This window comes from Jatropha curcas, chromosome 5 (genome assembly GCF_041381405.1).
Source record: "Jatropha curcas cultivar XTBG-Jc1 chromosome 5, XTBG_Jcur_1.0, whole genome shotgun sequence".
In the NCBI taxonomy this organism is placed as follows: Eukaryota; Viridiplantae; Streptophyta; class Magnoliopsida; order Malpighiales; family Euphorbiaceae; genus Jatropha; species Jatropha curcas.
In genome coordinates this window covers 22,784,053-22,810,845 of record NC_143155.1, presented here as the reverse complement: position 1 = coordinate 22,810,845, position 26,793 = coordinate 22,784,053, and the positions used below count along the sequence as shown (strand labels likewise).

Below are 26,793 nucleotides of genomic sequence, written 5' to 3'. Positions count from 1 at the left end.
TAGAATTAAAATAGATAATGTTACCCAATAAATAATATCAGATACAAACATTCATTCAATTCATCCTTTTTTATTTTATTTTATTTTATATTGTCTTATATATTGTTCCTTAAAAAAAAGTAAAATAAAAGAAGAGAAATAAAAGAGGGAAAAAAAAAGAAGAAATCACTTTCAATTCAAAAAATATAGAAAAAAAAAGAAAAAAAATAAAAGTAATAATAATTTTTTTTCATTAAAACACTAGAATGAAAAATTAAATGTTTCAGATACTATAAATATAATTAACATTGAATGTCAAAAAAAAAATATATATATATACATATATATATATATAATTAACATTTATTTGAGGTGGGCTATAATATTTCTGTTTTTCTAAAGCCAACTGAATGTTCGTGAATCGTAAGTTGTGAACGGGGAAGCCCACTTCAATAAAACCCAAAGCCGAAGTCACAAAACCGTAGCAAGAGAAGCAACGGAAAGAAAACCGAACAAGCTGCTGAGAAAGTGAGAGAGATCAGAGAACAGAAAAGATGAATACAGATATTACCGCATCGACGAAACCAGAGTACCCAGTCATAGATCGGAATCCTCCATTTACTAAGGTCGTAGGTAATTTTAACTTCCTCGATTATTGCCGTTTTGCTACCATCACTGGCGTCTCTGTCACCGTCGGTTACCTCTCTGGTACTATTCCTTCTATCTTTCTCTTTTTGTGTATATGGATTCCATGAGGAAATGTTTCTAATTTTAAATTTTTTGAAATGGGATAGGGATAAAGCCAGGTATTAAGGGACCGTCAATGGTGACCGGCGGGTTGATTGGGCTGATGGGAGGTTTCATGTACGCCTATCAAAACTCAGCGGGTCGACTCATGGGGTTTTTCCCTAACGAGGGTGAGGTTGCTCAGTACCAAAAACGCGGGTAGAAAACAATTAATGTTTTATCTTGTTTGCACCCTTTTCGAAGATGTGGGGGTAATAAATTGGATTATTTTTGTTCCTATTTTGGTACCTAACTCTGCTCAATCTGGAGGTCAAATTTGATTCTGGACCTATGTTGGTGCTTAATTTCTTCTCTTGATTTAGTTTCATTCAACGTTTTTGGGACTTTGTTTTGAGCTATTACGTCTTATAGATATTATTCATGATGGATTTTTGTTTGAGTTTCTTGATAAATTCATGCAAAAATGCTTTGTTAATGCGGTAGGAACCAAAAGTGTTTAAATTAATATATGTATTTTGAATGATTCATTTTAATTTTTGTGTGCTATTGATTGCAAATTCTCAGAAAGCTTGATCACATAGAAGCATTAGGATTTAAAGAAAAAGGAGAGCTAGGTCTAAGTGGCAGGGAGGGAAGTAGTGAATAAGGACGGAGAGGCCCTAGAATTTCATGAAACTATATCTTTAAACTGTGAGGAATGGAGAAATATGTATAGCTTACCCCGAGTAGCTTGCAAGTAAGGGTTAGCTGAATTTAGTATTGGTTGCATTAAGAATGAAGCATTCTAGATTTTGATACAATTGGAGATAGCTCTGGATATGAATGGAACCTGAAGATAGAAGTGTTCAGTAGATGTATGGGTGGATTTGAGTATGTGTTTAATTGGACCTGTTGACTCAGAGAGGAAAAATTGATGCAAGTAGTGGACATGGCTGAGGCATGTTCTTAATAATCTCTTTTTGTTGATTTGGAGTGGCATGATTAACTTCCAGTTATCTCTTTATACTAACCTCTTGGTTTTTTGGGGCCCTTGATGATTGCATTAATATGGTTTACTGCACCTGTTATGTGTGGCTATTGTTTATTGATGGATATCATCTTTAGCAGAAAGTAGTAACTAGTATATTAGGTCAAACCTTGGGGGAATTTAGTAATTTAACCCTTGCTTTTATCACATCTCTTTTTTTTTGTTGTCTGTATCCTACTCTATGTGGGTGCTAGCCTTCTAACAAGGCATGACAAGGTGTAGTTATTATTTTGTTTAGCTAGTTTTGGCACATTCTATTTCATTTTAATGCCTGAATAGATATGTAAAACTTGCCAGGCATGGTTAATTCATTTCTTCTACTTACCCTGAAGTGCTGATGTCAAATGAGAATTCTTGGACATGGGCACAACAAGTTGATGCATCAATTTACTGAAAAATGTAAACAAATCTTGAAAATAGAGTCACTCAGGTGCCCCTGTGCAGCCATATATATCTTATGTGCTTGTTGTCAAGTGACATTAATAAGCTGTTTACCTGCTTTTTCTCCTGAAAAGCCTATACTCTGCTGAATAGTAAGTTTTATTTGTTTTATTACCAGTTCTTTTAGCTGTCTTATACCTAGAAAGTAACATGTGCCAGAATAGCTGCTACTTAAAACTTCTTTAAAATATCATACAAAAATCTTGTTTGATCATTTCCAATTGAGCTCTTGAGCGATCCAGTTTGTTGTGGTTATGCCAGTTGTTGGAGCATTGAGGCGGGTGTTGTAACTTTCAGTTTCAGGCCCTTAGCTTATCTTTAGGGGGTTTAAGGGACTGATGTTTGTGTCTATATAGCCAATGTGGAAGTTGCACTGTTTATCACAAATGTTTTGTGTTATTATATTTATATAATTTATTTAATCAATAACTTATAATATATATATATATATATATATATATATATATATATTGTATAAATCTTTATCCAGTTGTGATTCTATTGTGAAAGAGCGATATGTATTTGATATCTAATTTCAAAGAAAAAGGTCCAACAAGTGATTTTGTTTTTAAATGATTGTGGGAGCAATATCTTAGAAATCATCCTTGTGCATTATAATAAAGGATCCTAAATTTATGACAGTAAAATATGCGTATGAAACTAATAAATTGGATTTTTTTTTTTTTTGGTGAGTATTGGGGAAGAGAATTCGAATCTGTATCTATTGCTGGGTCCTAATGTACTCACTACTAGGCTATGCTTTGATGTGTTAATAAATTGATTCTGCCCACAAATGAGTGTCACATGTGTACTTTTTTTTGTTTCTTACGAAAAATATTTAATTTGTCTAATTTTGTGATAAATTATTTAGTATTTACTATCATTTTTATTTGCAACAATCGAGAGATTTTTTAGAATTATAGCAAGTAATCTTTGTCTTTTGCAAAGAGGGAAAGAAAATTTATTATTTTAAAAATTACAAATGTTATATTTATTTACTAATTTTTAACAAGAAGGAAAGAGTATAATTTATTAATTTAGTAAAATTAATTATTTTTTAAATTATTAATTAAAAAATTTTACAAGACAGATATTTGTGAATGGAGGGTGGATATAATATTTTATTATGGGAGTGAGAAATGGAGAATAGAAAGCCAAGGATACTGAGTCCAACACGGAATAATATATACGTTGATTTAATTATTTTCGTTAGGTGTCTTAAATCCAATAGGAGAACTGAGAAATTTCAGGGATTTTTAATCTCGGGGAATCACTCACTTATCCTTTTTATTACCTCTCTTTCTAATATTTTGTAACATTTGAAATTTTCACATTTCTTTATAATAAATCAATTTCTAATATTTTGTAACATTTGAAATTTATAATAAATTATCGAGTGAATTGATTATATTACTTTTAATTTAATATTAATTTTTTTTAAAAAATTATTAAATTAAAATAATAATTATTGATTGTATCTAAATATGGAAAAAATATTTATTATTTTTTAAAACTACAAATATCACGATTATTCTTGTTTTAAATTTTTTTAGTATATATGTCATTTTTTTTTTTTTGATACATGGGAAGCCTAATGCGCCGAAATAACCGGGCAGCACAGCAGGGGTAGCTTTCCCCCTTAAATAATATTCACCAAAATTAGCTATAACCTTTGTGGTGGAAAGGACTCGAACTCGAAATCTCTCACTTTCTATATCTTTTAAGAGAAATAAGAAGATTAATCAGATCACACTTGATTGGCTGTATATATATTTAGTAAATTAAAGAAATATTAATTTTAGTATATGTATCATTTTAGTATATCTTGAAATTTTTGAATCAACTCAAATAATTAAATCATAAATTTTCAAGAATTACCAATTATTCTTTGATCATTGGGTTTTCCCCTCAGATCGAGCTGAACCTCCATAAACATTTTAGTATGATTCCAATTTCTAACCATCAAAAATATTTTGATATGATTTAAATTTTGATACCATCTTTTAAATTAATAATTCATATAAAATCAAATTATGCAATGAAAATAAATCTTCACAAAAAAAAAACCAACTACTTGGTTTAAGGCTAGTAGAAGAAGATTCCACTAAAAAAAAAAAAAAAAGCTAGGAGAAGATTATTTTAATTTTAAAAAATACATTTAAGGTCAATTGAAAAAAAATAAATTATTAATAAGGAGTTAATTAGAGCAGTAATCGCCTATAAATTTTGGAACATATTTATTTGATTTCCGGAAGCCGGGGAACCTTTGTAGAAACCTTTGCTGGGATTACACATGCCGGTTCATGTAGCCTCTCGCCTCTATTGTTGTGTTTTTCTTAATAAAACATGGATTGGTGACATTCTTGAAACATCACATCATAATGGAATCTTCCTTTCGGATATTCCACAGTTCTTTCTTCAACTTCCTGAACTGAACTTACCTTTTTTTTTTTTTTTAATCTTACGGAGTTTAGAACTTCCAGTAATTTCTAACCCTTTTCAGTTATTCAAGAACTCCTCTAGTCTTGGAAATTTAATCACACAGCTTCGTCTTGTTTTATTTGTTTATATGCGAGTTTCAGTTTTTCTAGGTTGGGAATGGGAAGATTAAGGTCCTCCTTTTTCTCTGCAATTATACTACTTGAAATACTTCAAGAGACAACTGCTTATGGAGACCATCCTTTTTCAAGAATTGCTATACACAAAACAAGTTTTGCTCTTACTGATCTTGCTTATATTAAAGCCTTTCCTCCTGTTCTTGGACTAAAGGTAAGCTATTTAGTATTTACTAGTGTTGTTTAGATTAAATTTGAATTCATGGAATTTAAATAGTGTTGTTTGTTTTTCCAGGAAGAGAACTTAGAGTGGGTGACAGTAGAGTACAGTAATCCAATTCCATCAGTCGATGATTGGATTGGAGTATTTTCTCCTGCCAATTTCAGGTATTATTTGATTTCTTAGGGCATGTTTGGTTTATCCAAACTGGAAATGGAATGAAATTCTTCGTATAGAATTCCTTTTTAAGTATATTTGTGTTAATTTATGATATATTTGTGTTCTAATAAGTTGAATTTTTCAGTATATATATCCATTCCCATTCCATTTACAAATTTTCTACAAAGATTTTCTTTTTGTTAGATATTGTACTGTTTGTCTAACTATAAGCATACTTGAAAATTCAGTGCTTCTACCTGTCCCTCAGAAAATCCAAGAGTGTATCCTCCTCTATTATGTTCTGCACCTATAAAGGTTCATTCTGTTGCCTATTCTCAAGTGACATTTTTAGGTGGACTGTGTCTTCCATATAAGCTGTAAACTAATCTTATCATAGTGAGACATGTCATTAAATTATAGTAAAAAATTAAAAATTTTCACATTCGCTTGAATGGTAAAAACCACAGATTTGTGATTATTAAATGTAGAATTCAGTTGACACTTAATGGTATGCCTCACTCTGATAGGATTAGCCCACAACTTACATGGTACACATAGTCTCGTAGGATTTTTCTCCTTTTCTCGATGAATTTTGTTTCTTAATTGGCTTGCATTTCCTTTCTTTACAATTATATTTATGACTGACGATAGAATTATCTTAAACTTTTGCAGTTTCAGTATGCCAATTATTCTAGTCCTAAGTATCAAGATTCAGGAAAAGGGTCACTGAAGCTGCAACTGATCAACCAGAGATTGGACTTCTCTTTTGCACTCTTTACCGGTGGTTTTTTAAGTGTATGCTCTTGAGTTATGTGAAAACTTTTGCCTATAATTATTTTCTTTGTGATAAATTATCTTTCAATGCTAAAGAAATGTAAATACAAATGAATAGTGTCTTTAAATTGGTTACTGGATAATTTAAAGATTGAAATTCTACATCCAGTCAGTTAATGTTGTTTTGTTTTTGCACTATCTAGTTAAATTCTTAGTTGTGATTCCTGGCTCTATTGTCTCTTCTTAACCATTCCATGTCTTTTACGGCACCTTCATATGAAACTAACCATTATGGTGCATTATCAATTTCTTTCTACGTAAGCCCACTGCCTCTTATCAGTAAAGTTCCCACATTTTCTTCCTATCAGATAGTTGATGGAGAAATTAGATTGTACATGTCCTCTCACACTTGATGTGTTTCTTTAATTTCTTAGAATTTGCTGATTGAAATTTCTCTGCCTTTGTAAGTGCTGCATAGTGCTGTTACCGAAATCAAAATTATCAATTGCATTCTTCCATTATTGTATCACAAGCCACTTTCTGAGATAAGTTTCTTAAGAATTAAGAGTAAATGTATAAGAAAGTATTTCTTTTTATACAAAATGCAATTAATTTATTACATCCCTTCAGATAATTAAAGAAATATGTGCTAAAAAATGATTTACACGAAAGTTTCCATGTGTGAAGTATGGTTCTTATGTCAACTGCAAAAATTATTGCAATTCTTCATTGGTTCTTTTCTTTTCTTGGAATAACAGCCGAAGTTGGTGGCGGTGTCAAATACAGTTGCTTTCTTAAATCCAAATGCACCGGTCTATCCACGCTTAGCACAAGGAAGAACATGGAATGAAGTAATTCCTTTTATCCCTGATAATTCTCAAAGCTTATTCATGTTATGCATTGAGAAATAATTCCCTTCCTGCATGAATTGAAGATGAACGTAGCAGACATCATTGCATGACAATTTTCCTGTCTACATATGCTTGTTTCTGTGTTAGCAGCATCAGGCTTCCTGGTCTTGATTTTCCATTTTTATCTTTTTTTCCCAATGTTACTCATGGTGTTATTTTGGCCATTTTGTTCTGCAACATGAAATAATTCTTTCATTGTGATGCTCAGATGACTGTGACATGGACAAGTGGATATGGGATCAATGAAGCAGAACCTTTTGTTGAATGGGGTTCTAAAGGAGGTGATCCTACCCGTTCTCCAGCTGGAACACTGACTTTTGACCGTAATAGCATGTGCGGTAAGTTTGAGTCTTTTATGTTACTCTTGCCATACATATATTCCAGTTAGGCTCAACGGCAGCATAAATTATCTTGTTTTCTACTTTTTGAATTTTCATAGTTCTAAAGCATACTTCCCATATTAACTGATTATTAAAATCTCAAAACAATTCTGCCCATGGACAGGTGCACCGGCGAGGACTGTGGGATGGCGTGATCCTGGATATATACACACTAGCTTTTTGAAGGATTTGTGGCCCAATGAAATGTATGTTATGTTTTACTCTAGCAAAGGATCTTTGATTCCTCGTGTCAAATCTTTTATTATCATCATTTTACCATTTCTGGAATCTACAATAATTACTATGTTAGAAGAGATCGTGTTTTCTGTTGTAACTGCATAGACTAATTCAACAGCTTATATTTGATCTTCATCATTTTTCTTCATTTGGTAAGAAAGTTTAAAATGTGATTTACTAATTTATCCTGTATGTATTATTATTAAATGGTGGAAGATGTTTATACCGTGTCTGAAGGCTGCACGTGAAGTTGCAAAAATTGTGGCGCGGAACAAATCAGATTTTGGCATATGACCTAATCATACTGATTTTTTTGTAATTTCTAAATTTCTTTCAAACTATTATACCCTTTTCACCAATTGAGTTTGACTACATTATCTTATAAGGTACAACTCAGGCTTTTATTTTTAAAGGGACTTGGGATATGATATGCTTCTTGCTGATTATGTAGGTATTCCTACAAGTTGGGACATAGATTGTTCAATGGTACTTATGTTTGGAGTCCAGAATATCAGTTTAAAGCATCTCCGTATCCTGGACAAAATTCTCTACAACGTGTAGTCATTTTTGGTGACATGGGAAAGGTTTGAACTTTCTTTAACATATTCCTCATTTTCTTTTGCTATGCTGATTAGGCAATTCAATAAAATCTGAGATACGTGTGTTAACTTTAATTATAAAGTATCTCATGGCTTGCTTAGGTAATTTACTTTTAGATCTGTTATATTGTCATTACTATAAATCTATACCTAATTGGAAAGTTTTTTTTATTTATTTAAATTAAAAAACAATGAGCTGCAGTCCAATTATCATATTGTGAACTATTTTATCTAACCTTGCAGGGTGAAGTTGATCATTCTAGTGAATATAATGATTTTCAACCTGGCTCTCTAAACACCACTAAGCAGCTTATTGAAGAATTGAATAACATTGATATAGTATTCCACATTGGAGATATATGTTATGCAAATGGATACTTATCACAATGGGATCAGTTTACTGCACAAATTGAGCCAATTGCATCAACCATCCCTTACATGATTGCCAGGTTTGTTTTTTAGTTGATTAGTGTGTAGTCATGTACCCATTTATGAATTCAATTTATTTGACAATGATGATAATCTGTCCTCACAGTGGCAACCATGAGCGAGACTGGCCGGGGACAGGATCCTTCTATGGGAACATGGATTCTGGGGGAGAGTGTGGTGTTTTGGCTGAGACCATGTTCTATGTCCCTGCAGAGAACAGGGCAAAGTTTTGGTAAGAAAATTTGTTTTAGCCTTGTAATGTTGTTGTGTTGTTCATGCTTCATTTGTATTGCCATTATTTTGATCCTAATTTGATTCTTGAGGCTGGACTACAAAGGTGGTATTTTTCCTCCATTGTCAATCCCCAGTCCTTGGTGTGGATAGTTTGCGTTTTACTGGACTAGAGAGGTAGACTTAGTCCAGTTTGCAGAATTAGCTAATAATAACGCCTTAATGCGAAACCAAAATAGAAAAAAAAAAAAAAAAAAAAAAAAAAAGGGAAGAAAGTGTTTTCTAATATTGTATAACCTGGATAAGTGTTAATTAAAAAGATCTTTCTTCAGAAATAGTCACATTTCATATATATGTATCTTAATGTACATCTTTTTGTTCCTTGACACATTGTGAACTAACTATGGGCATGATCGTTCTCATTTACCAGGTACTCTACTGACTATGGCATGTTTCGATTCTGCATTGCTGACACAGAACATGATTGGAGAGAAGGAACAGAACAGTACAAGTTTATTGAGAAATGCCTAGCGTCTGTGGATAGACAAAAGCAACCCTGGTTGATCTTTCTTGCACATCGAGTATTGGGTTATTCTTCTTGTATCACTTATGCTGTAGAAGGATCATTTGAGGAACCGATGGGAAGAGAAAGCCTTCAAAAACTCTGGCAGAAGTACAAGGTTGATATTGCCATATATGGTCATGTGCACAACTACGAAAGAACATGCCCAATATATCAGGTATTTTGTGCAACTTTATGCTGCTTCATATGCATCATCTTCTTTGCTCCATTTTGAACTAGTTTGAGAAAATAAATTATCGAGATATTTTTGTTGGCTACCAAGAATCTTCAAACTGAAAACAAGGTGTGAATTCTATGATATTGTTTTACTAATAATTGAATATCAAATTTTCTGTTCCACAGAATATATGCACCAGTAAAGAGAAGCATTACTATAAGGGCAGCCTGAATGGGACAATACATGTGGTTGCTGGCGGTGCAGGAGCATTTCTTTCACCATATACTACACTCCAAACAGCATGGAGTTTGTATAAAGACTATGATCATGGATTTGTAAAACTTACTGCATTTGACCATTCCAACCTGTTGTTTGAGTACAAGAAGAGCAGAGATGGAAAAGTTTATGACTCTTTCAGGATATCCAGAGATTATAGGGATATATTGGCCTGCACCGTTGATAGTTGCTCGAGTACAACACTAGCATATTGATTTGTTCATATATTAAAAAGTGTGTATATATATAAAAAAAGAACTTGCATTTGTAAGTATTATGAAGTGTAACCGTCTTCTTTTTCTTTTTTTTTTTTTTTTTTTTTTTTTTTTTTTTTTTAATTTCTTCTTCCTTTTTCTTTCTAACCTGTGCATAAGTTGAATCTTGAAAGACAATTTTCATGCAAAATGTGACGTTTACTTTAAAAAATAACTTCATATACCTCCGTTTTTTCTTTGTTTAAGTCCAGGAAATCACTGGCTGAGATTTAACAGAAGAATTTAAAAAGAAAAAATTATTGAGATTTAACAAGTTGGCATTTAGATGGCAAAGTGCGTTTTAACCCTAAAGATGTTTTACATGATCTCCATACGAGTGTTCCCATATCGTTCTAGTACAAGACTAGTATTCTCATTTCGGAATCTATGGCTGCCCTTTTGTCCACTAAACTCAAGCGTATCTAACTTGCCATTTGAAATATTTAATCATTTAGAGCCATAATAGGAAAGGTATGCAAATTGGGGAAAGATGAGTAAGCCTTTCCATTCTAACGCAAAGCTTACAAAAATATAAAAACAAACCTGACATGTATATATGTACATACAGAATGAAATACATTAGGCTGCCAAAATCTTACAAGAAAATTAGTATATATAATTGTATTTCCATTTATCTTTGAACTGAAAAGTATTTCCTTTTCAATATAATAGGGTTATGATATTTTTTACTGAACATTAATTGTTCTTGATTTGTTCATCCTCTCAAATTACGCAGATCTTTCTTGGATCTTTTCTCCCTTTTATCAGCATTAGGCAAAAATGAGTTCCAGTCCTTGGTTGAACATTCTTCTTCTTCCCATTTTAGTTGCCTCTCTCTTCACTAATCCCATGAGTGATAATGAAATCCAAGAGAAGATCAATTATGTTTGTCGCCAAATGGAGGAATTTGGCTTTTGCAACCAAACATTCAATGAAAACTTGAAAAGCACAACAACGGACTATGTGGGTTTGACCCAGATAACAATAGAGCAAGCTATAACCAATTCAACAAACACACATGCGTTTGTTCAGCAACTTCTGGAGAGCGCAACTTCTGAACCATTGAGAAATGCTCTTATAGAATGTAAAAATGCTTATAGTACAGTGGTGCAATCTTTCCATGAAGCTATGAAATATTTTGAACAAAAAGAATATAGTAGTATGGTTAAATCTGAAATGGTAGCACCTAGGGCGCAAAGCGATTGCTCTTCAAGATTTAGTATCTCTCCATACCGTAAAAACCCTTTGGCTGATAGGAATAGAGAAATGAGGATCATCATTGCCATGGCTATAGTCACAGGACATCAGCTTGACGTTTATACTAATCAGAACATGATTAGTTTTTATCTCAGTTTTTCTTAGCTTGGCCAATTCCTTGTATAACCTTATATTTTTGCTTGTATGAGGATCATAATTCAGTGATTAATCTTATTTGTTTGCTTGTTTAATTATAATATCAGTTGTTATTTGTTTGTTCTCCTGGGTCATCTGATAACCACTGGTCTGCTATTTCCCTCATGCCCTATTATTCTCAGAAAAAAAAAAATACCGAGATTTATTTTTTTCAGTTCTACCATATTACAATTTCAGATTCCAAGGAAATGAAATAAATTTAGTTTTAATTTAGTGTTTGATATTTAATTTACAAATTAATTTTGTATAGCAAGATGTTGATTACATTAAATATATTGTAAATTCTCGTCATCCCTCTTCTACTTTAAATTTGTTTCAATCGCTATATCAATAATGTCTCTGTTGCTATTAATTCTGTATAAATTTCAATGATTTTGCGTTACTTTCACTTACAATCTTCGTATATCAATAATGTCTCTGTTGTTATTAATTATGTATAAATTTCAGTGATTTTGCGTTACTTTCGCTTACAATCTTCGCTCTCATTCATATATAAATTTTTTCTTTGTTAAATTTAAACTTAATTCCTTGTTACTCTAATATTATTATAACTAAAAATAATTCATTGATTTACATATTTTGGATTTATGGTGAAATTTTTGTTGTAAGACAATATTATAAGCTTTTGAAATTAACTAATGTGTGGCTACTTTGTTTGCTTGTCTCTCATCCAAAGAATAGAATGATGCCATTATCAAATTAACTAATACCGTTGACTACTACTAGTTTGAAGGAGAGCATGAGAAACTATTTGTTCATCGGTTTCGACTTGCAAAAAACTGAACTGTTGCTGTTTCACCTATGATAACACCTCATTGAAGCTTAATATTTCTGTAAAATGCCAAGAATTCAGGCTAAAAAATTGTCAAAACCAACAAAAGATCCCATATATGTATCTTGAAATTATTATAAATTTTTTGCAAAACAATTATTATTAATTTTGCTCTAATATCTCAAAATTTTATATTAATGATAAATTGTATATATTAGTAAATTTATTGATAATCATTTCATATATTTAAATGATAAATATCAACATGCAACAAATCACTTTTAATTGTAACACATAATTTGTGAATCTAATTTCCATAAGAATTTCATGATAAGAGAAGTCATATAGATAATTAATCATTAATTGTGGTGTTTTGATAAGGATGTTATTAGAAACTTGAGATATTAGAGTAAAATTAATTAATAATTATACTCATGAAATTATATGTTTTTAATAATTGCTTCGCTAGTAAAGATATCAATTTCAAAAGGATTTTTGAAGTATAAAAAAGTACTTTTGAGTGCTTTTTATACTGGAGATTATGTGCATTCGTCATTACTCTCAAATGAAAAACAGTGTTCAATTAAATATTTAATTATTAATATGGATTCCTTAATTATAATCTCCATTTTAAACTTATAGATTCTTCACCTGATAAATTTTTCCATCAATTATCTTTATTTTATGATTCTGACCCCAAAATGTTGTAAAGCATATAAGAGGGAGAGATTTCTTTTCAAGCAGTGTTTTAAGTATTACAAAGTAAGACTACATGGTAGGCATTTCTGTTGATTTTGTTCCACGAATCACAGCTTCGATTTTTATTTTTGATTGGTTTGGAGGCAAGACCATTCTTCTTGTAATCAAATAACTTTCAAAAAATCATCCTCTCATTCAAATTCTCTTCCTAAACAACGAAATGATCCCCCTTTACCTTACCTTAATTTCCAAACCCACCAAATATCCTCCATCCAAACAATCTGAATTTCCAAACCCACCAAATATCCTCCATCCAAACAATCTGTTAGTCGTGTACTCCTACTGCATGACCTAACCAACCAATCTGCACCATCCACTGCAAAATGCTCTTACAGTATGTGAAAATACTTATGGTACAGTGGTACAATCTTTCCACCAAGCTACGAAACATTTCAACCAAAAAGATTATAATAGTATGGTTAAATCTGAAATGGTAGCGCCTAGGGCACAAAGCGATTGCTCTTCAAGATTTAGTATCTTTCCGTACCCTAAAAGCCCTTTGACTCATATTAATTTTACTCCAATATCTCAAAATTTTATATTAATTATTATAAATTGCATATATTAGTAAATTAATAGCTTTAAATGGTGAATATCAATTTGCAATACAAAATTTTTGAAGTAGTTTCCTTAAGAATTTCATGATAAGAGAAAGTCATGTATATCATTAATCATTAACCATGGTGTTTTTATAACAATGTGATTAAAAAAAAAGTTATTAATTATTCATAGACCTAATATTGACAGGAGCCAAAAGGAATATTATAAATTATAATCACATGGCAGCAGTTATATCTTATCATGTTCCTTCAATTTTTTGTTATAAAACATTAATACATCATATCATGAAATACTCATCAAAGATTTGATTCAATGTGTAATATTAATATTTAATTTTATTGCAATAGAGGGTAACATTTTATGTATCTAAAGAATTCAGACAAAGGGAAAATGGAAAGAAAAATTGGATAATGTGAAAAGTTATTAATAAGATGAATATAATCAGTTGTCCTACTAATAAGTAATAACAATCTTATGTAGGACTAATCCTCTGAAATGTTAGAATAAATGGAATGAATATCTTGTATGACTTAATGCATTAATCCTCAACATTAGTAATTTTGCTCTCTAATGCTGCATGATGGGCAGTTGAAGATGTTATGGTTGTGATTTTGTGAACACTCAAACCCTGCATTCACCTTCTTAATTTTTTAGATGATTCAAATAATATAATAATGTTTCATTTTGTCATAGATCTCCAGTCAATGTATGTAAAAATTTTGTTATTACTTGCTTGCATTCTTACGTTTTATACAAGTTTTTGTCATGAGTTGATGCATGAAAATATGTTTCTATCTTCTGACATTCTTCTTCCCATTTTAGTTGTCTCTCTCTGCACTAATCCCATGAGTGACTGGCGAAAATCAACATGCAATGAATTGCTTGTAATACAAAATTTGTGAATCTAGTTCCCATAAAAATTTCATGATATGATGTTTTCATAAGAATGTAATTCGAGAATGTTTTCAATTACTTATGGTGATCAAATACTAAGAATGTAAAGAATATTTCATTTTATATAAAATCAAAATCTAAAAATGAAGTTTATGTAGTTGAGATTATTTTTATCATAAATTATAAAGGTAATTGGAAAAAAAATTCCAAACTTCGAGTGTAATTTGCATTTTATATCAAATCATTTTAATCTTGTCAATTATATACACAAATTATTAAATCTATAATAGACACAAAAGTGAAAATGAACATTGAGATTATCAAAAATAACCCTATTAAATTTATAGGTCGACAAAAATACTTTTAACGGTTTTAATTTTATTAGCTGAACAAATAAATGTAATTCAATTTTATTGATTATATTTATTTTCTATTTAAATTAAAATCTATTGGCTAAAAAATAAAATAACTAAAAAATCCTTAATAAAGTGAAAAATTAAATACAATTTATAATTTTAAATAAAGTGTAATGCCCTGATTTTTCTGTGTCTAAAATAATAGTTTTACCGGTCTGTGAATAGTACCATCGGTCCGGGAATAAGTATTATTTTGGTCCGGAAAAATTATTATCTATGTGTCATATTTTATTTAATATTTTTGGAGTATGCATACATGATTTTTATGAGTAGAAAATAAGTAATGAATATTTTTGGAGAATTTAGATAATTGGTGAAGACGGTGCCTCCGGCACTGAACGTGGCATCCGCCGTCGGATCTCTCGGGGCTGGGCAGAGGGTGTTACATAAAGTGAAAAATTTAATACAATTTACACTAATTAAAATTTTTAAATTATGTCATATTGTATTGTGGAAGTTTTAAAATTAAATACAATTAAAATTTTTTTGAATACCATCAAATTTATATGGACTTTTAAAAAGTCATAATTGAATATCATCAGATTTTTATGAATTTTATAAAAGTCTGAATTGAATATCATAGGATTTTAATAAACTCCAAAAAAATCTATATGGAATACTATTGGAATTTTAAAATATTTTAAAATCTAACAGAGTCTTAATCAATGTACTGGTTGGTTGAAACTGGTTGGGACACTTCAATATAATTAATCTAATAGTTAAATAAAAAATATTGATAACTCAAAATTGATAATTTATTTTTCTTCCAAATTTAATTGATACTACTTCTATTAAATTTGATAGTTTTGGCTCTTTTTTCATGGTTCCATTTAGATGACATTTTTAAAAAATTTAGATAGTATTATTTTTTTTTTCAACTCTACTTTTGTCTTGATATATCCACTAAATTTTGTCTCGATTAATTGAGATTAATTAAAAGTTAGTTAATTATCCTTATGTTTTAAGAAATTAAAGTTGTTTAATCATTTTCTTACAATTCAATAATAATTTAATATATTTTTAGTTCTTATTTGAAAAATAGACATAAATATAACCGTACTTGGAAATTTAAAAAAAAAAAAAAAACGAAAGAAAATATTTGTTACCAATTATTGAAAGGTTTTCACAGTTCTGTAGCTATGATTCTCATGATTTTGTTTTCCTTTTTCTTTTCCTTCTGTAAATATTTTCCTATTGTATAATCTTGATACTTTACCTTTTAGGAGATTATTATTATTCCATAAGTTTAGAAATTTACCTTATATAAGGGAATTAGGTGAACTGTAAGTCTTTTATATAATGTCGTTTCATTGTTAACGAAATGCAGAACTTTCGGTCTCTTTGTTCCCGATTTTGTTCGCCAACAAAGCTATGGAGTGCTACTTTAAAAAGGAGAAAGTTGATGTCAGGTCATTTTAACATTTTATCATTTTTCCTCTTCTTATTAATCCCAACAATCAATTCAAGTTGTGTCGGCACCGTATTTAAATATTTTCGTATATACGATTTAAAAAATGACACATATAAGCTAATTTAATTTCTAAATTAAACAAATTTGGGGAACAACATAGTAGACAATTTTAATCTAATGAATTGAAGTGGCAAGTTTTCTTTCAAATTTTTCTTATTTGCACTTCTTACGACAAAGGGACAATGTATGTAGCATTTCCAATATGTGAGGTTTCAAGTTGACGTACTCTACAGACTACAGGAAGTGCAATGAGTTCAAGCAACTTTCAGCCAAGTCCTAATAAACCATGTAACAATTTGATAAAAGGAAAAGCAATCACCTGCACACGTTATAGAAGTCAGTGTTCTATCTGGGGAACGTTTAAGAACACCTCCTTTTGGACCCCATTCAACAAGATGTTCTGCTTTATTGAAGTCCATACGCTCCAGTTGCACAAAACCACACGTTGCACATGCTTATACATGGACTGGCTTCCCCATCGGTATTTTGGAGCTTGAACATGGGTCTAAGTGACTGGGATTCACTTCTGTGAAAGTTGAATAAGTAACAATCATATTCCAAACACAGGAAAAATGAAAAAGCTTTGAGAGTTATAAGAAAAGAGAGATTGAATATTCATTAATATAGGTGTCTCTATGTATATCGTTCCTTGCACAATGGAGGTTCATCAACCAGTGAATGCAAAGAACTGAAAAATGACAACAAAGTACATGTAGATAGTTCCTGGCAATTGAAAGGTAACTAATTAATTTGGAAAGAAACTAATTACAGGAAACAGCTTTCATTTATCTATGCAGCTTATTGGCAACTGAAAGTTTAGAGCACATATTCATTTAAAAAACACTAATGAAAGGTGGAACTGGTATATATGCATAATGCAGAAAAATCTGCATTTCAACAATAACAGAAATTTAAGAATGTAAAGCAAAACAGAACAGATTACATAGTAATTCAGATTTCTTCCTTATAATATTGGCTACAGGTGTAATAAGTCCTGATGTAGTCTGCAAATTGCTGAGTTTTCTGATAATCCAACTTGGAGAAGTTGCTGACGCAATGTCCAGGCCCACCACAATAAGTACATCCCTTGAACTCATCGTCTGCATTTGAACTTCCCTTCGGATTATTTAATTTAGTCAAAAAGGATGGAATTCTCTGCTTTGCTTCTTCCAGGAGGTGAAATCAACAAGTGTTGCTATCTCACTCTTGCTAATTCTGTCGCTTTTGTTTATGGAAGTGGTTGCTGTACCTCTCTTGCCGCTTCTCCCCGTTCGACCAATCCTATGAACATAGTCTTCAATTTGTGGCGGCATGTGATAGTTGATTACATGTTATATATCAGGAAAATCTAATCCTTTTGAAGCAACATCAGTGGCTACTAATACTTCTTTCTTGCCAGCTCCGAAAGACAAAATTGCATACTCTCGCTCCTCCTGGTCCATGTATCCGTGAATAGCAGCAGCATCAATTCCCTTTTGGAGAAGTTGCAAATGAATGTCATCCACAGAAGTTTTGTTTCTACAAAATATTAAGACGGCCGATGGTGTTTTCTGCAAGTAACTAAAAAGATACTCGTTCTTTTTATTCTCCTCCACGGACTTGACTCTCAAAACATTTAAATTTGCAGATCCTGCTCTAATTCCTACATTAACTAGGACAGGCTTGACTAAACCAGTCATAGCAAAGTTTTGAATTTCTGCAGGCATAGTAGCATAAAACACAAGAGTTTGTCTTTGACCCTTGAAATAGCTAATTATTTTCCTTATATCATCTCCAAACCCTAAACCTAATAATCTATCTCCCTCATCTAAGGTCAGATACCTACATTGATCTAAATTCATTTTCCTCTTCCCCAAGATGTCCTTCAACCTTCCAGGGGTTGCAACTACGATATGCACACCCATTTTCATAATCTCTAATTGAGCTTTCATATTTACTCCACCGATGCAAAGCATCGATCTCAACTCTGGATAAGGAAAATCATCTCCCATACTAGCTAAAAATTGTGCAATGAGTTGATGAGTGTGCACCGCCAGTTCCCTGGAAGGAGAGATTATCAAGCCAAAAGGTCCTTCTCCGGACAGAATTGGCATCATAATCTCTTCTTGCAAAGCAATCATAATCAAAGGAAACACAAAAGCAAGAGTTTTACCTGAACCAGTAGAGGAAACACCGATCATATCACTTCCTGATAAGATCACAGGAAGGCATTGTGTTTGAATAGGAGTAGGCTGCGAAATTCCTTTGGCCTTCAAGACATTTAGAATAGGTTGAGGAAATCCCATGTCTTCATGTAGAATAACATGTGAAATATCACTCTTAAAATAACACGTGAAAGAAAATAAAAAGGCAAATAAGTTAAACCATAAGAACATAAGAGAGAATAATTTTAAAAGAGATAATTTAGTCCTAGAAAATTTTTGGGAAAGGGTAATTTAGTACTAAAAATTTTTAATTTTATTCGTAATCCTAATATCATTAGGACAATTTAGTTCATAATAGTCTCCTAATGGATTATACTTATATGTGATCTATGGATGAAACCAATCAAATATAATTTTTTAAAAATTATTTCCACTTTATTTTTTTGATAAATTATTAAAAATACACTCATTTCAATAAAAAAAATTATTTTCATTATTTTGTTTGAGGGATACATCCATAGACCAGATCAATCCCAAATATAATTGTGCTTCTTTCCAAGGAATTTGCCAAGCTAACAAAAACTCTGCATGGAGGGAAAAAAAACTGTAAATGGGCATCAAATATTTTAATCCACATTTTTTTTTGTTGGTATATTGATGGGTACTGAGATTCCAAGTAGTGTATTTTTTATTTTTTTGGATAAATAAGAATTTAAGTGGCTGGAAATTCCAAAAATGACGTACTCATGCTGCCAAAATTGCCCTTTTCAAAGTTTTTCTGTAACACAAATATTATATGCAATTTAAAAGCTGCAGCTCTAATATTGAACAACAAATTTTGACAAATTGTATTCTTTTATTCTTCCTTAATCGATTTTCAATTTTCCTTTTCTTCAACTGAATGTTTCTTCTTAATTGAAGCCTAAAGGCAAGAAAGGTTAATAGTATTATGGATTTATGGATAGTTGCAGCCACTGCTGGGGCTGGGTATGTGGTTAAAGCAAATTGCTTGAAAAATTCTACATCAAGAACTATAGAAAGCTCATCCACAACATGTTCTTGTGAAATTCACAGCATCTTACAGCCCAGAAATTTACTGCAGCGAATTCGCGACAGAGCTTGCCCTTTATGCAGACTAGCTGCCCTTAAAGGAGAAGCAACACCTTTCTCTTGCCATTCTAATGGTGAAGCAGAGTTACTAAATTATGGGATTAATAAAAGAAAAGCTTCTGCCATTGAAGAAGGTCTGGTAATGGGTTCTTATCAGAAATTAACAAATGGGAAGCAAATAAATACAAAGTCTAATAATGGGTATGTACTGAAACCACTAAATTTTTTAGAGTATTGTTGGACTGATGAGTTCATCAGAGAGCAAAGTAGATCAGAAGAAGATTATTTGTATGCCTCAATTGAATCACCAAGTAAATATATGGTGAGGCCATTAACCAAAGGTAGCTTTTTTATTTTTTTCTTTTTTTATGAAATGCTTCTTTTGCTTCAAAATTAATTTATTTCCCTCTAGATTTTCAGTTATGGTGCTTAAATTTTGGCTTAATCATTAAAAAAATAAAGAAAGAAAAAAAAGGAAACCTAAATTTTGAATTTGGATAATTGAGTTATTAGTTTAATACGTGATGTTTTATCAAACTTGCTAAATTGATTCAAAATTATATATTGGAAGTCTTTTATAAATTCAAGGGCTAATATGGTCTTTTTAACCTTCTACTTACTAATAAAGATCAGTACTATTTTTCTTTTTTTCTGTTTCATTCTAGGTTTCTGAAGCTAATATTTTGAATAAGGGTAAGATTGACCAAATCAAAAAACTTCGAGGCTAAATTTTTAAGGTGCAAAAGGGTCAGGGTTCTTTCTTGACCGTTAGGCCTGAAATTTTTGCTTTCTTTCAGGGTCTTCCAACAATGATATGCTTATTTTCTTGCTTGGGATGTCTATTGGCATAATGTCAACCATTGCTGATAATAGAAGAGAAATAGACAGTTTAAATGACTTGTTGAAGCAGAGTGAGAACTTGGTTCAGGATTTGCATGATGAACTTGAAACTAAAGACCGGTTATATGTGAGAGAAATCACTGATGAAGATCCAAAGTTTGACAGAGAATCCTTCCTCTATGGCACACCAACTGCATTTTCTACGAAATACGAATCGAGTAAATTTGTGAAATTCGATGGCGAAAAGTTAGATGATGAGAAGGCAAAGAACGACGAGGCAATGTGCAAAATTGAGGCAGAGCTTGAAGCTGAACTAGAGAGATTGGAGCTGAACATGACATCGTCAAGCTTGGGGAGAACTTTTGATTCCTTTCAGGTAACCTAAAAGAAAGTAGAACTATAACATTGAAATGGAAATTGTTTTTTAAGAAAAACATCTGTCAGGAGAAAACAGTTCGAGAATAACTAGTTTAAAACATCTACAATCAGAATATGTAAAATTCACTTAAAAAATGAACTTTAATGATCTCTGATCAACATTTTCAACACAAAACGAAGAAAACTAACATTTTTTCTTTGTTCATATCATTTTCTCCAGTTGGATTCTGACATGGAGAAAGATGTGACGCAGGAAGATGATAAAGTAGACAAGATCAATGAACAACCTGGAATTTTTTATGATTCAGAGCACGATTCACGTGAAACCTCCTCCGATCATGCACAAACAGAAATCTCCGCCATTTCGCCTAAGGAGCTGAGTTTGCGTCTTCACGAGGTAATTGAATCAAGGCTCAGAGCGCGCATTACAGAACTTCATGCAGCACTTGAAAATAGCCAGAAGAGGCTGCAAGCCATTGCCCTGGAGTCTCAGAGCAAAAATCCACAAAGGGGATTGTTGGATGAAGTTTCATTTGAAGAGATTATTATAAGTATGGAAACAGATGATGATGAAGTTACTTTACCAGACATTTAATAGTATGATTGATAACAGCAATATAGTCTAACAAAAGACTCTGCACAATATACAGATGAATACACCATTATAGCCAGCCCTTAAGCTTTTGAAATGTAAATTGACCAAAGACAGCAAGAGGAGAAACAAATTGAAAAATAATAGCAATAATAATAAATACAATGAATATGAATTACAAGTTCAATGCGAAAAATCAAATATCGGTATTCACCAGCAGCAATTTGCAGCACATTCTACAGCGGGAAGACCTTCTTGTGCCTAAAATAAAATAAGAATGCAGAATACAGAAACCCACAAGCAATACCAGTTATAACTAGAACCCAATTAAAGGCAGATGGGTAATCAAAAACTGAGGCTGTGAAGTTCATCCCAAATATTCCAGTCACAACAGCAAATACTGTAGTAACAAAAGTTGCTGCAGTAAGAAGCAACTCAAATTGAATCAGCTGGTTCTGAACGTTTCCCTGGTCATATAAGAAAGGAGGGGATCAAAATATTTATTTTTTCAATAATAATAAAAAAAAAAAAAAAAAAAAAAAAAAAAAAAAAGAAGAAGAAGAATCATAAAATGAAGGAGTTATCAACCACTTACCAGTTTAATATTGATCAAGTCTTCAGTATCATCAATATACTCTTTAAGCTGCATCATTAATTAATTCAAAAATTAACACAAGGCATCACCAATGGCAATACAAAAGAAACTCTTTAACCTAATAAAAACATGCATGCGTGCACTCCCTCCCCCCCCCCCCCCCCCCCAATACGCATGCACACACACCCCAACCAAAAAAAAAAAAAAAAAACCTTTTCCCTCCCCCTTCATATGAAAATTTCACTATTCTTTGGCACTGGCAGGATATATACAAACTAGTATGGTTCCGCATTTCAGTTTGCGTAGATAGCTAGACCAAGATAAAATAGTATCCTTTACCAACATTACTGGGTCAACAAACCAGTAGCATTTCGCTGATGATTTTAGAAAAACCTTAGCTCTTAGAGCCTTGCGCAATTGGTAGATAGTTATTTCAAATAATACCCAATTTCAGCAGTCCATAAAATTTAGATAGGTTCAAGACCAAATTCAGCATGAGAAAACCTCACCGAGAACAACTTGCTGAGGGAGTTGTCAATAGCAACAAAGTATGCTTCTAGCAACATCTCAAGTTGGTCAACTTTTTCATCATTACTTGAAGAACTTGTCAAGCTTCCATGTTTGCTTGAAGTGACTATACTGCTAAACGTCCTCTGCAATTTCTGGACCCCACTAACTGATCTCACAGGTGAAATAGGTGCAGATTTAGAAAGCACTCTGTTCTCACCTGAGATATTATTTTGAAAAAATAAGTCACCAAGAGCACAAGCTTCCGCCCTCTGTTTCTTTTCCGTCAGATACATCTCAGCCATGTCGCCATCATCATCCATGAGATGTTCTATCTCATCATGGACCTATAATTTCAATCTAGAAGATAAAATATCGAGCCAAAGTGGCGTAACAGAAAAGACGAAAAGAGAGAAAATAGTTGCACCTTCTGAACTCGCTGAGTCAGTGCGAGGAGGTGGCCTTTGACTCTACGAACACGTTCCAGATTAAGAGTATTAATTGATGATGCCAGTTCATCCAAGAGTGGATAAATCTCCATTTCCAGTTCTTTTACCTGTTAAACACAAATTTATGTAATATAAGCAATTTAGCAAAAATGTGTCTTCTGTTCAAAGAATGCTGGTTAGTAATCCATTAGTTTTAGCATGTGATGGATTTCATCATCCGATGCAATTCCTAAATAAGTAGGGAGATGCTGACAGTATGAAAAAGCTATTCTTGACACTCAACCTCAATGCACATGCCTTTGCAGCCCATAATATTGGCACCGCACAAATTAGGAGCTCCTTTTCCATGCGACCTACACAATGGCTAAACCGCTAAAGTCATTACACCTTATATCTGCTCCCCCTATCTACTAAGACAACTTTTCTGGAGGTTATGTTTAACCTATATCACAGTTTAATGTACAACTAGCTAGTTCATCACTATATCTTTCCAACTCTCGCTAGCTATATTTTTGTCACAACTATATTTGTTATAAGGTACACTGTTATTTCACTAAACATTTAATATCATTGGAATCAACTCAATTCAATTTCACATCAATCGCTAACTAGTCGTTTCAAACTTGGTTCAGCTGACTGGAGCTTACAACAGAGTGAACAACCTAGAAAGGGTTAAATGCCTGATAAATTCAAGTCCATCCTTTAACTAATTAAAAATCAACGATTGTTGCCATGAGTCAGTATGCAAGGAACTGTAACTATATGGATCAGATAGCTATCAAATTCTGAAAATGCAGTTTATGCCTCCAACCATGGTGCTGATCGAATTTAATGACTTAATAGGCATGAACAGTAAAAAATCGAAACTTAAGACTTATAAAACTGTAAAATGCTGATCCAGCCTGCAGAAATACTAGAAACATAACACAAAGCGTGACCTCTGCCATTAAGAAAAACCTCCCCATTATATTAACCAAGGATAAACCCAGATTTACATCAAAATGTCATATTATTCATAACAATCAAGGAAAGTAATGAATGATCTGAGTCCAAACTCATTCCAACCTTAATATGTTTGCAATGGAGAAATGCATTTTTTCAGCTATCCTTCATATGAGAAAATAGCTACATTCTTCCAAATGCCAAGATCCAATACCCTTCTGTTTTATTTTGAAAGAAGATAATGATGGTGAGGATGAAGAAAAAGGGGAATGCATTTAATTTAAGAGTTCCACTGCTTTATCTCATGGGGAGTCATCCGAGGAAGTCAGAAAGAGTCATGATCCACAAGAATATTTCCATTAAATTTCTTTTCAACGGCAGACTTCCCGACTTGAAAAAATCTTGTATTACGAGATATTATAAATGGGAAAGGCCAGAGAATTTTACCATATTGGACATGGATCATTTAACCCCAGGATATCCCCTTACAATTGTAAAAGAAGTTTTCAGCAGGCAATACATTTATAACAATGTAGTTCGATAAAGAAGGGAAAAATATTACGAAAAGAAAAGGGTATAACTTTACGAGTTAGCTAGTGATTGAAATTATAGCATACCTGAGCGTCAAGAGAAATGCAAGTTAATTCCAAAGCCAATTCCAGAGCTCTAAATTCAAACGGCAAGTCCTCTGAACCAAATCGCCAGCATTTATTAGCAGGGCATGCATACTTTAGTCTCAGTTTCAGTTTCATAAATTTCAAGATCAAAATCGAGCTTAATTGAGAATGACAAAAATTAACACTTGCTTTCAAGGGAGAAAAATTATGAAGCTATTGAAAATTCCCATCCGCTTACCTCACAAAATTAATTCGATGACAGCAGATATTAATCTAGTTGCAACTTGCCAGTAAAAATATTTTTCCTTTAAATTGCTTTCTGATATTCATTTGTCATATAAGGAAGTCACATGTTTATCAACAAAAACACTCACCCTGTTTATATTTCTACTTTGTTTTGCTCATAAAATAAAGAAAACAATCCTTCCACAAACTCTTGCAAGCTTTAAATTTTAATAGCAATTTGAAGCCCAACAACTTAAAGTAATTTGAGTCTCACATTCCATCTATTTACGAACTAACAAGCAAACAAATGGGAGTTTCAAGACCATCTATACAATATATAGACCATGAATTTTTACCCGCTTGATCTTTATTTGTCTGTAGACGTTTGCAGAACTCGGACTCATATTGGACCACGCATGCATCTAAGGAATTCATCAGGATAACCTCATCAGCTGTGATTATACACCTAATTTGCTCAAGACCAACCACAATTGCCTTCTCTCGTCCTAAAATTGTGGAAGGATAAATGAAAAGTGGGTCCAAAAGACGCAGATCTCTAGCGGGCAAGGAGCAATGTCTCATTATAGTACCCTTGTCAAGTTCCATAATCATTGATTCACCATTCTGATCAATCTTTATCCAAGATCGACTTCCATGTCCATGATTTCTCTTCTTCAGGCCAGGCAAGCTAGAACCAAGATTTACATATGCATCTAAATTAAGCCTTCCAGAGTCATGAGGAGATGCAGATTCTTGAACATCTGATGGTAGATGTTGACCTCGTGATTCTTCCATGCCACTTTGATTTTTCCTTGTCTAGTTGAGAAGCCAGAATTTCACAAAGGGATAATGGACCAGTATTCATTAATGGTTTTGACTCTAAATCAGTCATCGAATACATTTCAAATAGCATCTATTGTAACCAAAATTATCCATTTTCTTTATGCATTTCTGAGTTGAAACCTGATACCATAGATAAAATATGAAATTAAAATGAATTAACTCCAAGTAAATATTGGAACCATTAAATACTTACACAACTCCCAGAGAAGGAATTAAAATTTGACTGAGCTCAACAGAGTCATTAAATAACCAAAAAAGGAAAAACATTGATTGAATAATTCATGCCAATGGTTATAAAACAGACACAAAATACTAGTTACTCGTAAACCTTTCACTCTCCACTGCTCTGAATAATATAGTTCCGTTTAGCCAGTCAATCCCTAAACAAAACATAGAACATTTACTTAAACATTTAATCAGCCATGACCTAAATTTCAACATCCAGCTCCATTCACCATTTTAATAAATTTTAAATTTTTACAAAAATAGTCTATCACCCACAAAACCCCTTTATTCCATTTCAAATTTACCGATTAACAAACACGGTGTTGGACGCGGCAATCGATAAAAACAAATAAATCCAAGTTGCAGAAACAGAACCTGTACCTTCTGAAGCGAAAAAAGCGGTTCAGATTTTGGAACCAAACAGAAGACACAGCGCCATGGTTGAGACAGGAGAGAAAGACACGATAGCTCCGCAAAAATGAAGAAAGACACCGCAGAGAGTCACTGAGTTGATAAAAATCTGAGATTTCTTGCAGCTGACGTGAAATAAGTTGTTAACACTGTTTATAATTTAGTTTGTCCATACAATTATGATCGACTATCCATGGTAGTTTTCAGTTTTACCGCATTAGGATCATCATCTTCATTTCCGTTGCGTGAATATTATTGATCTTACTGTTTAATGGGCCCTTATAGGTCGAAGGCTTGGACTACACTGCTCAAAGAAAATGTTCTAAATTCTAATTATTGAGGGTAGGATTGGACTAATATTTCATCTAAAAAACTTTCAATGGCTTTTATGTAAATTTGAAGGATAAGGAAAAATTTTTAACAATTTAATAGTTAGTTTAAGCTCTTTAAAAATTTAGAAAGTACAATTTTTGCCAAAAAAAGATTTATTATATTAAAATTAATTATCTTTAGATTATTTTGATTATAAGTGCTTGTAAACAGTTTCAAACTATAACACACATGTTTTTCAAAGTTAAACCCATGCTAAAAATTTACAGCTTTTCACACAGCAATTAAGCATCTATTTTGGAAGGTTGCTTGATGCACAAACGGGTCATAACCCTAGTTT

The 26,793-nt window shown here is 32.2% G+C and overlaps 5 protein-coding genes and 1 pseudogene across 9 annotated transcripts; 4 read left to right on the top strand and 2 right to left on the bottom strand.

The window, feature by feature from the left end:
- Positions 1–533: 533 nt before the first annotated feature.
- LOC105630546 (NADH-ubiquinone oxidoreductase 20.9 kDa subunit) lies at positions 534–928 on the top strand. Its single transcript, NM_001308724.1, is given in 2 exon segments — positions 534–687; positions 774–928. Coding segments are annotated over 2 exon segments (309 nt in total).
- A 3,537-nt stretch (positions 929–4,465) lies between these two features.
- On the top strand, positions 4,466–10,010 carry LOC105630547 (putative inactive purple acid phosphatase 1). The gene is made up of 12 exons (XM_012212392.4): positions 4,466–4,963; positions 5,045–5,136; positions 5,377–5,443; positions 5,801–5,923; positions 6,661–6,753; positions 7,022–7,151; positions 7,318–7,399; positions 7,882–8,014; positions 8,273–8,478; positions 8,565–8,690; positions 9,120–9,429; positions 9,615–10,010. The coding sequence occupies exons 1-12, from the start codon at positions 4,793–4,795 to the stop codon at positions 9,918–9,920; spliced, it is 1,839 nt and encodes a 612-aa protein (XP_012067782.1). The 5' UTR covers positions 4,466–4,792; the 3' UTR covers positions 9,921–10,010.
- Positions 10,011–10,646: 636 nt separating this feature from the next.
- On the top strand, positions 10,647–11,403 carry LOC105630548 (uncharacterized). The gene has a single exon (XM_012212393.4). It carries the CDS (start codon positions 10,740–10,742, stop codon positions 11,319–11,321), a length of 582 nt encoding a protein of 193 aa, XP_012067783.1. The 5' UTR covers positions 10,647–10,739; the 3' UTR covers positions 11,322–11,403.
- Positions 11,404–17,077: 5,674 nt separating this feature from the next.
- On the bottom strand, positions 17,078–18,599 carry LOC105630549 (DEAD-box ATP-dependent RNA helicase 35 pseudogene; annotated as a pseudogene).
- A 625-nt stretch (positions 18,600–19,224) lies between these two features.
- Positions 19,225–21,388, top strand: LOC105630961 (uncharacterized). Of its 2 annotated transcripts, none has more exons than XM_089721840.1 (3): positions 19,225–19,840; positions 20,297–20,715; positions 20,971–21,388. In XM_089721840.1, exons 1-3 carry the CDS (start codon positions 19,339–19,341, stop codon positions 21,310–21,312), a joined length of 1,263 nt encoding a protein of 420 aa, XP_089577966.1. In that variant the 5' UTR covers positions 19,225–19,338; the 3' UTR covers positions 21,313–21,388. The 2 variants fall into 2 exon arrangements, with proteins under 2 accessions (XP_089577966.1, XP_012068350.1); XM_012212960.4 differs by having other exon boundaries at positions 20,938–21,388.
- MGT3 (magnesium transporter 3) lies at positions 20,806–26,337 on the bottom strand. Of its 4 annotated transcripts, XR_016320965.1 has the most exons (9): positions 26,094–26,337; positions 25,001–25,607; positions 24,420–24,490; positions 22,839–22,967; positions 22,414–22,758; positions 21,905–21,952; positions 21,524–21,776; positions 21,302–21,352; positions 20,806–21,198 (listed from the first exon to the last, which is right to left on the bottom strand). XR_016320965.1 is itself a non-coding variant. In XM_089721842.1 (8 exons), the coding sequence occupies exons 2-7, from the start codon at positions 25,437–25,439 to the stop codon at positions 21,546–21,548; spliced, it is 1,263 nt and encodes a 420-aa protein (XP_089577968.1). In that variant the 5' UTR covers positions 25,440–25,607; positions 26,094–26,337; the 3' UTR covers positions 20,806–21,352; positions 21,524–21,545. The 4 variants fall into 4 exon arrangements, 3 of the variants coding, with proteins under 3 accessions (XP_089577968.1, XP_089577969.1, XP_089577967.1); XM_089721842.1 differs by having other exon boundaries at positions 20,806–21,352; XM_089721843.1 differs by lacking the exons at positions 20,806–21,198; positions 21,302–21,352 and adding an exon at positions 25,816–25,867 and having other exon boundaries at positions 21,443–21,776; positions 26,094–26,336.
- Between the last annotated feature and the right edge of the window lie 456 nt (positions 26,338–26,793).

What these genes read in the sequence shown, in the direction of transcription:
- LOC105630547 (XM_012212392.4), top strand. Translation starts at nt 4,793, where the DNA reads ATGGGAAGATTAAGGTCCTCCTTTTTCTCTGCAATTATACTACTTGAA. An exon ending in GATTTGTGGCCCAATGAAAT is followed by an intron (nt 7,400 to 7,881) that starts GTATGTTATGTT and finishes CTGATTATGTAG; the next exon opens with GTATTCCTACAAGTTGGGAC. An exon ending in GAGAACAGGGCAAAGTTTTG is followed by an intron (nt 8,691 to 9,119) that starts GTAAGAAAATTT and finishes CTCATTTACCAG; the next exon opens with GTACTCTACTGACTATGGCA.
- LOC105630548 (XM_012212393.4), top strand. Translation starts at nt 10,740, where the DNA reads ATGAGTTCCAGTCCTTGGTTGAACATTCTTCTTCTTCCCATTTTAGTT.
- LOC105630961 (XM_012212960.4), top strand. Translation starts at nt 19,339, where the DNA reads ATGGATTTATGGATAGTTGCAGCCACTGCTGGGGCTGGGTATGTGGTT. An exon ending in GGTGAGGCCATTAACCAAAG is followed by an intron (nt 19,841 to 20,296) that starts GTAGCTTTTTTA and finishes GCTTTCTTTCAG; the next exon opens with GGTCTTCCAACAATGATATG. An exon ending in GAACTTTTGATTCCTTTCAG is followed by an intron (nt 20,716 to 20,937) that starts GTAACCTAAAAG and finishes CATTTTCTCCAG; the next exon opens with TTGGATTCTGACATGGAGAA.
- MGT3 (XM_089721842.1), bottom strand. Translation starts at nt 25,439, where the DNA reads ATGGAAGAATCACGAGGTCAACATCTACCATCAGATGTTCAAGAATCT. An exon ending in GCATTTCTCTTGACGCTCAG is followed by an intron (nt 22,968 to 24,419) that starts GTATGCTATAAT and finishes TGTGTTTAACAG; the next exon opens with GTAAAAGAACTGGAAATGGA. An exon ending in ACTTGATCAATATTAAACTG is followed by an intron (nt 21,777 to 21,904) that starts GTAAGTGGTTGA and finishes TTATATGACCAG; the next exon opens with GGAAACGTTCAGAACCAGCT.